The 9,768-nt window shown below is 41.3% G+C and overlaps 1 protein-coding gene across 1 annotated transcript; it reads left to right on the plus strand.

The window, feature by feature from the left end:
- The first annotated feature begins 548 nt into the window (after nt 1-548).
- Nucleotides 549-9,640, plus strand: cs (citrate synthase). Its single transcript, XM_077723979.1, has 11 exons — nt 549-729; nt 3,256-3,306; nt 3,622-3,729; nt 5,033-5,098; nt 5,318-5,449; nt 5,802-5,990; nt 6,322-6,521; nt 6,748-6,877; nt 6,961-7,062; nt 7,268-7,477; nt 8,206-9,640. Exons 1-11 carry the CDS (start codon nt 679-681, stop codon nt 8,374-8,376), a joined length of 1,410 nt encoding a protein of 469 aa, XP_077580105.1. The 5' UTR covers nt 549-678; the 3' UTR covers nt 8,377-9,640.
- Nucleotides 9,641-9,768: the final 128 nt, after the last annotated feature.

The raw sequence follows: 9,768 nt of genomic DNA on the forward strand, positions 1-9,768 counted from the left end.
TTCATGTTAAAACTTTGATAATAATCTCTTTGTAGATTTGGTTGTCCGTTATTAATGCTACTTTATGTCATATTTATCAACCTTACAATGTTATAGGGGTCCATCACCAGTGTATTTCTGTTATTATTAATTTCAGGAGTATTTAATTTAATTTGTGATTTTATATTCCTACTTTTAAAGATAACTATTAATAATAATTTGAACAAATATATCTATAATTTAAATTGGCCGTCAATTCTTTCATGACAAATATTAATGTTAAATAGGCACAACACAAAATATGATGTCCACATGTGTGGATGTCAGGTCTTTGTGAGGCTAATTTTATTAAATTACCAAAAATAGTCTCTTGCCCTTTAAAGGGTTAAAGATAAGGACTGTGTGTCGTTCTGTAATTTGAACGATTGGCCAAATGTTATGCATCCCGTCTCGTTCGGAGTCGTCACGGATTCCGTCAAATGAGCAGAGGTCTGGCGGCTTTCTAGCCAATCACAGTCCTTTACGCACCTCCACTTTTCTGGTCCATCAGCCAATCAAAATCAAGGCTACTTGCGGGCCTGAATCCCTTTTCAACCTTCTGTTCTTTGGAGGGGCACCTTCAAGCGGTTCCGCGGTGCACCGGGTGCAGCTTCCTGAACTACTGACAAGCCACCAGAATAACTCTTGTAGACGGAAATCATGTCGTTCTTGACTGCCAGCAGGCTAGCGCCTAAACTCCTCAATTCGAAGGTGAGCGGGTGGTGTACACTGGCGGCCTCCATGTTACTTTATCAGCGATCCTTAAGCCGTCAAACCCAAGTTAGCTGGTTAGCCTCAAGGTAGCTAATGTTAGCCGCGACGGCCACATTGTAATACAACTCTGGTGACTGCTAAGGCTTAAATGCTGCAATTAAACTCTTGTATCCATCGAACGGTTCATTCTATCAATTACGATTTTAGAGTCCATTTCGATTGTGTTAGAAAACCTTTGCTGTCGCTGGTCTTTTTATTTTATTTTTAATAATCAGGCGGGACAGGGGACAGATTGGTTTCAAGTTATGCTATGTAAAGAGCACTCTTAGATGAAAGGATAACATTGAAGTCTTCTCTGATTTGGTTACTACTGACTATGAAATTGTATTTCTATTTGTAATTTTAGACAATCCTTGCACTGACACCCCTAAGACTTGTTCACCACCATGTTGACCTTCACTTAAAAATGTCCTATTACTTAACCTAATATCCAGTGTTAAGATCCTGTCAAAACTCCAAAGGGGTTTTTTTGGGCTGCAAAGTATAAACTGCTTGTTAATAATTATTGTAGAGCAGATTTCTATTTGAATACCATCTTGGTATTATACGAGATTAGATTGGGTCGATACTTAATGTAGAAGAGCATGAACTTTTTCACAATATATATTATATACTGTTATGTAATATAATGCGTTTTCCTTTAGAGCACATTGCCTATCTACAGTAACTGCGAACCTTCATTGAACTTTTTAACCTCTTGTTCTACTTCACTGACCTCCACATGTACTGAATGGCCTCATATTAGACTAAACAGCATTAAATTCTGCAGTGTAATCTAGAATTTATAATGCTGTACAGACTGTAATGGTTATCAGTCTTCTCCTTCAAAAGGAATATATCCTGATAACCTCTGTCACACTTACTTGTTTCCCTTTCTTTTGTGCCCTACTTGGTTCTTTATTGTATTCTTACATAAGACCCTGTCATAAAACATCAAATACGACAGACCACCTGATGAACCATGTGTAGCCCAATATGTTACTGAATAGAATTTGTATAAACTAATGGTCCATTGAACTTGATGTCGTTTTTCTGACATAAAAGGCCTACATTCATTTTAGATTCCATAAATTTGTAAACACTGGAATTTTTTTAGTCGGTCACAATTTTTACACTTTCTCTTAACTCTTAAATTGGCCATCATGACCAGTTTACAAAAACCTGACATTTCTACTCGGCAACAGCTAGCTAGCAGTGGGATTTCAGTTTTCTGGCACAAAAAAAAATTAGCAGTGGTAGTATAATGGGGTGGGAAGGGGGTTTTCGGTGGTTTCTGAGAAGGGGGTTCTGCTATGTACTGGTATTAACTGTTTATTGTTAGTGAGAGGAAAGAACCGTAGTGACGTAATGTTGGAAGGAAGTTCGTCATGAAAAGATAACCTTGAGCCTGAATCTTATCCGGTGGTGTTGAGAAAACAATTTCATTTGATCGTGATAGGCCAAATTGTGATTAAAGTGCAGTTCATTAAATAAAAATCAGACTACTTATTATTGTCTGGGATCATTTACAGTGGCATTCATTAATAAATGAATCTCTTGACTTAAAACTAGTTAATAACTTGGAATGTGATACTTCCAGGAAGTGAGTAATGACTAATAATTCAAGGTTAGGTAACCCATCCTTGAAAACTATCTACCTTGTATTGTGACATGTCGTTTCGTACATTAAGAAGCTGGCTTTTGTTTTGTCTCACCTCGTGAGTCAACTCCTAACTAGCCTCTGGGTACTCGTCATGCGGGGGGTAAAGCCAGTATATAAAAACACTGCTCCTTCAGACATCTACTTAACTTGATCTCACTTAGGATTTGTCCTTCAGACAAAACACGGAATAAGTTTTATATTTTCAAAATTTTGTAGTTTTTCAGGCAGAATTTTGCACATGATACCAATTGTGAAAAAAAATGCAATCATGATACGATTTTCAAATTACAATTATTTATTCAGAATAGACCATTGATGAGCGGTCACAAGTTTCAGCTAAGATATTATCATAAGGGACAAAATATGTTGGTATAAATCCCATTACTGCTGTGAGGCCTCCATCTTCCTAGAATAGTCTCCAAACATCTGGCTTCACTACAACACGTTTCTCAAGTGTAGAAATAGCAATGGTGCCCCATTCTTGTTTCATACGGGCCTCTAGCTATAAAACAATCCTGGGCACTTTCTTTGTCATAGCTTCCTCTTTCTGATGCGCCTAATGTTCTCAACAACTCCCCACAAAAAGAAAAGGAATAAGGCAATGTAGTTCCTACTTAACCATGAATTTGGAATTAATACAGCATGTAGTCTAGTCGTTTTTAAAGTGCTCCATAAATACAATTCAAGGTATAGGTAGACGATGGGTTACTTTGTCATGAAATATTCCTGCAAATATTTTTAAGGTTTATGGTGCTTTAGCTTCTTTCTATTCTTCATTTGACAGTAGATCACTTTTTAAATGATTTTTTTTCTACGCCTAGAATGCCACCTACTTCATTACAGCTGCCAGAAATGCCAGCGCTTCTACAACAGTAAGTTTGCGCCCCAATTTTAATGGTTGTTTTCTATGCTCAAGTTTTGACAGTTCTCTGAGAGAACTCTCTCCGCAGGTTAAGAAATTCTAACATTGCAAAAATTTGAGCTATTTCCACACTGATTGCAACTCTTCTAGACAGCATTCCTCTGCTCAGGAAAACACTTTTTTATGCTGATTGTTTTAAAGCAGGCAATCAATTGTTAAGTGTTAGTAAAAAGTGTGTTTTGTGAACCTTTGGTCATACCTAAGTATGTTATTTGGGGATGTGTTGACTTTTTTTTAATGCTTTTTTTCCCCCTTCAAAATGCAGAATCTGAAGGATCTTCTGTCAGATCTCATCCCTAAAGAACAGAGCAGGATCAAGAACTTCAAGCAACAATATGGCAAAACAAACATAGGGCAGGTTACCGTAGACATGGTGAGTAAGTCGTAAACTATGGGTAGGCAAATTATTCCAGAAAGGGCCGCAGTGGGTGTGGTTTTTCAACCTATAAGAGGAAACCTTTCCGCCCATATGGTATCTTAGAAGTGCAACAATCAGTGGAATGCAGTCAGGGGTTTCTTGTTTCAGCAGAAACCTCATTGGTTAAACTGTTTGTGTTCGGTCGGTTGGAACAAAAACTTGCACCCACAGCGGCCCTCGATGACCGGTTTGTCCACCTGTACTTTAAACAATTCATCACCTTAATTTCCGTCACGGGTTTAAAAAAAATTGTTTTTTTTTTTATGTGGAAGAAATAACATCCCTACTGAGCTTGTTACAGTACTCCCTCAATTATCGCGATAATGTAGACCAGACATGTCCGCGATAAACGAAATGATTAAACTATTAAAAATGAATACACAAAAATAAAAAATATATTTTTTACTTCAGTGCTGAGTCCTAGTAGCAAGTGCAGGGCAAGGAAGTGGCTTCTGATTGCGAGTTTCGGCATAGATTATCACATTTTTATGAATTTACAAAAAAAATGTAATTAAAAAAAATCCCGGGGTATTGAAGACGTGAAAGTTGAAGCTGCGATATTCGAGGGATTACTATATCTACAACACTCATACTTTAGAATTGTAATTTGTCATTGGTAATGCAATAAGCCAGTGCACTGTTGACACATCTTTCATTGATCCTCAGTTATTTAACCTTCAGCCGTGTTTCCTACTACTCCCACGGAAAATATTCTATATCAGTAATCTCCTGAGCAACCCTGCACAATGTGAAATGTGAAGTAACCACTTCTGTCATGAGCTCGTCTTGTTGAAAATTGTCCAGTAAGCGTAATCGTGTTCATTTTGGTTATACGTAAACCGTGGCTCGTAACGCGGATTAGTAGGCCCGTTTAATCTGTCTGAGCCGTCCTTTTACTGTCAATTATCAATGGTGTCATCGTGTTGAGGTCACAAATGATTGGAGTGATTTGCTCCCTCTGCTAGCCAATAACACCCACACAGAATGACACAGCGACCCTTTTTTTTTGGACTTCGATAAATCAGGACTCTGCTTGACAACATGAATCAGCGCACCAGCAAATCACAGCCAAAAAAATGGACTTTGGTCTTGGAAAAATACTTCTCCAGTGCGGCATGACTCGCACTTGCATGTACTGGCAAAAAAAATACTATATTGTGACACTGTCTTTTGTTACAGGGAGTGGCTTTAAACATTGCATAAATAATCTGAAAAGTTCACATTTAGTACTTCTCACCTGTACTTGTTTCTTGCCCAGGTGTATGGCGGTATGAGGGGAATGAAGGGTCTGGTTTATGAGACCTCTGTGTTGGATCCTGATGAGGTCAGTGCTGAATAATGTTTGCACATACTTTTCCTCATTACTTGCACCTACATTTAATCATTAAAGGGCATGCAATGAACTCTTTTTGCCGCCATTGACGGTGCCGGACGGAAAATCCATTTTTATTGGAAGAGGCTGGCAGTGATGATCGATTGCGTTGTTTAAAAAATGTAAATGAAATGCCGACTGAGTTGCTTGACATTCACTCATTCTTTACAGGGCATTCGCTTCCGGGGTTATAGCATCCCAGAGTGTCAAAAGTTGTTGCCCAAAGCTGTGGGAGGTGAAGAGCCACTGCCTGAGGGTCTCTTCTGGCTGCTGGTCACAGGACAAGTTCCCACAGAGGAGCAGGTGAGAGTCGCGGGGTGGCACAAAGGCAAAAAAAGAGAGAGAGAAAAAAAAACATTGTTCCATTTTATTTTCCTAAATCATGACGCGTGATGATCAGAATCCCAATATTTTTAAGGCAGAAGAAATTTAGCACAGCTGAATAGGCAAAACTAGAACACGAGTTAAATAACACACTAAGGTAATAATGATATGACTGCATTCATGCTTGTTGCCCTTATCTCGAAACACATGGAAAAAGCTGACCGATAAGCCTGTGTGATTAAAAACCTGCCTTGCAGTCAGGTCAGCCAAGTTAAATGTAAGACACGTGACCAGAACAAGTAAGTGACGGTGGAGACTTGTATGTTGACAGGTGAACTGGGTGTCCAAAGAGTGGGCGAAGAGAGCGGCGCTTCCCTCGCACGTGGTTACCATGCTGGACAACTTCCCGACCAATCTGCACCCCATGTCTCAGTTCAGCGCCGCCATCACGGCTCTTAACAGCGAGAGCAGTTTCGCCCGTGCTTACTCCGAGGGGGTGCCCAAGACCAAGTATTGGGAGGTGAATTTTCACTCTTTTTATCAACCGCTTTATCCTCATTGGGGTCGTGGGGGGTGCTGGATCCCATCCCAGCTGACCCAAAGGCGGGGACACCCTGAATTAGTGGCCAGCCAATCACAGGGCACAAGGAGTCAAACAACCATTCTAGCCTACACTCGTACCTAGGGGCAATTTAGTGAGTTTAATGTGTACACCATTGTATACCCCAGTTTGTAAGGCTTATTCTCCCACCTAAAAAAGAACTGTAACACCCATGTGGAATAAAATAATATGATTTTTGAATAAGATGCTAGCACACGCAGGACTTTTAACCTCTTACTGGCTCTCTTAGTACGTCTACGAAGACTCCATGGACTTGATCGCCAAGCTGCCGTGCATCGCGGCTAAGATCTACCGCAACCTGTACCGTGAAGGAAGCAGCATCGGAGCCATCGACTCCAACTTGGACTGGTCTCACAATTTCACCAACATGCTGGGTTACACCAACGCCCAATTCACTGAGCTTATGAGACTCTACCTCACTATCCACAGGTAACACACGCTACCCTCTGGGCAAATATGTCTTGTGTTTGACAGGAGTAAATAATAAGCAACACCAACATAATGCAGTCTGCAAACTTGTCAGGGTTTTTATGCAAACATTAAAATGCAATGACAAATACATCTGCAATCCAAATACTGTTGTTTGCAAATATTTTATTTGAGAAGATACTACTTTGCATACCCAACAACAACTAACCTTGGTGTCACTTGACAGTGACCATGAAGGAGGCAACGTCAGCGCCCACACTAGTCACTTGGTGGGCAGTGCCCTGTCAGACCCCTACTTGTCCTTCAGCGCCGCCATGAATGGTCTGGCCGGTCCTCTCCATGGCCTCGCAAACCAGGTTAGTCGTCAGCGGAAGAGTACAAAGCCCATAGCTAATTTTATTTTGTTTGTACTGACAGTGTTGTCATTTTTTGCTCCTAGGAAGTGCTTGTGTGGTTAACCGCACTGCAGAAGGAGCTCGGCGGGGAGGTTTCAGATGAGAGAATGAGGGATTACATCTGGAACACGCTCAAGTCCGGAAGGGTGACCGCCATCACTTCTTGTTTTTTGTTTTTAAAGGGACAGACAACCCCTAGTATAAGTAATGTTCATTTTGTAAGGGGTCATAGATTCTTTGAGCCTCAGATAATTGAGAAACTAGGTCTAGAAGATCACTTCAAATACTTTGAGAAACTTTTTCCATGATGGTCCTTTATACTTGGTGCTAAACTTTGCGTCTGCATGTCAGGTTGTACCGGGGTATGGGCACGCCGTCCTGAGGAAGACTGACCCCCGTTACACCTGCCAGCGTGAATTTGCCCTCAAGCACCTGCCCAATGACCCCATGTTCAAGATGGTGGCCCAACTCTACAAGATTGTACCTAATGTGCTGCTGGAGCAGGGCAAGGCTAAGAACCCTTGGCCCAACGTGGACGCCCACAGCGGTGTTCTGCTTCAGGTGAGTCCTAATTTAGACCAAGGGTGTCAAACTCAGATTGGGTTGCGGGCCGCATTAACCTTAACTTGATTTCACGTGGGCCGGAACATTTTAGATATATTATTTAAATTGGGAAAAAAAACGGATTAGAAGATTTGGATCAAAAGCCCTAAATATTCTGTTTTTTATGGATCTAAAACAATGTTTATTGGAGCTTTTTTTGCTGAGTAAGGGAAACGTCTTTTAATCATTTGTTTTTCATTTCAAAAGTATACAAAATATTTTGTCACCCTCACGAAATGATACGGTGGGAAAAATTTTGCCCCCAGCTCACCATTTTGACACCTGTGACATAGACAATATCGGGAGAAAAATACTGTATTTACTCGCATGTAAGCCGCCCGCATATAAGCCGCACCCTTAAAATTGCCTCGAAATCGATTAATTTTACAATTTCTCGTGTGTAAGCCGCCCCCTGATTTACAATTTTCACCTCCATATTCATCTACTGATGAAAAAGTATAGCAAGTTTGTGCGCAAATACGCGGAACCCTTGATTCATCATTTTTGTTACAAATGAGACTTAAATGCGAGAAAATACGGCAGGAACAGCATTCAATCATTGGCTAGCCTTGGCAGCAGTAAACGTCCATTCCATTGGGTTGCACGTCTTATCGCCGTCAATGGTGGTCAATGAGTAAATGACTATGCGCGTGAGTGACGCCGTCCCTGTGGTCCCCCGTCCGCAGTACTACGGCATGACCGAGATGAACTACTACACGGTGCTGTTCGGCGTGTCGCGGGCTTTGGGCGTTCTGGCCCAGCTGGTGTGGAGTCGAGCCCTGGGCTTCCCGCTGGAGCGCCCCAAGTCCATGAGCACGGATGGACTCATGTCTCTGGTGGGCTCCAAGTCGGGTTGACCGCCGAGGGTTAGCGGTGGGTGGTGGCGCAGATGCGGTAAGAAGACGGAAGGGACGAGTCGACCAGCCCCCCGACCTAGCCTGTCCACCCCTGGAATTTCACAGGATTTAAAGAGACTGTATGCTTTTAATTTGAGAAGTACCTCCTCCCACCACTGCTAGTTGTTCCATGATGTGACCTCACCTGTAACTCGCGAGGTGAAACTTTTACATAGACGCCCCCCAGCCTTTTTTTTTTTTAAGCTAGCCTCGCAAGTCCTTGTGATGAATTGAAGACATTTAAAGGGAATCGTGGGAGTGAATTTCACTTCCTTTTGTATAAGTTTGAAAACGGCTAACGAACGCCACGTCCCCCCCGTCAATCAATTGGCACGTCGCTTTAGTCTCTGCTATGCATTTCCCCCTCTGTCCAGTCGTCAGCAGCGTTTCACTCCCATTTATCAGCACTCCACCTTTCAACGATACCACAATGATCAAGCTGTTAAAGAACACACAAAAAGAGGTGATGCTGTCGCTTTTGTTCTTAAAATATATATATAAATATATTTTTTAGTGCCGGCCTGACTTTCCTCTATGATCAAAATAGTCTTCGTTTGAGCCCAACGTGGCTTTTGTCCTTGTAATTCTCTGTCTGCTTACGCGTGTTGCCCATGTCTGCATAAAAGCGCTTTTTCCACTTGGACCCCATTAAAGTAAATACTTTTGCTTCATCTAATCTAACGCAAATAGTCCCCTCCACCCCACCCCCTTTAATTTCCTCAAACTAAGTGGTGTTGAATAAGTATTGAACTTTTCATGGTTGGTTCGTGTTGTGGTTTTATTTATACTTTGTGTACATAGGTTCTGTATATGTATTACTTCTGCTCGTAACAACCACGCAGAGTACCAACTGTGTTGTAGTTCAATCTAGGTAAAAACTGCAGCTATCATGTACATAATCCCCACCACCTACCCCTGAATTTATTTCAAGCTTGCGCTTAAGATTGGTCGCCAGACAGCCCAGCCACCAGGGATTGTGTGTCAACACTCCATTTGTATTTTTTTCTTCCTCAAAATTTGCCCCTCTGCCCTCCGTCGTCTATCGTTTTGCTGCAATTGTTTTGATCGTAGAGGAACAGAAAGGTCGTAAATGAGAAATGAGAATGAAATGTAAGGTGGGTTCATCAGATGTGCTTTGGGGGGGTTGGATGGGTCGGAAAGGGCAAGAAAGACAGTAAAACCTAACCCAGAAAAAAAGGATAAATAAAGGTTTTTATTAACATTGGCCTAAGTTTCTTTAATAACCTTTCAGGGACGTTGGTTACATTTTAGGTTTATTTAAAAAAATGTAAGCATTACACTAGGCTTTAAATTTCTACCTACCACAATGTTAATAGACCTAATTAACTTGAA

Source organism: Stigmatopora nigra, chromosome 1 (assembly GCF_051989575.1).
Source record: "Stigmatopora nigra isolate UIUO_SnigA chromosome 1, RoL_Snig_1.1, whole genome shotgun sequence".
Lineage (NCBI taxonomy): Eukaryota > Metazoa > Chordata > Actinopteri > Syngnathiformes > Syngnathidae > Stigmatopora > Stigmatopora nigra.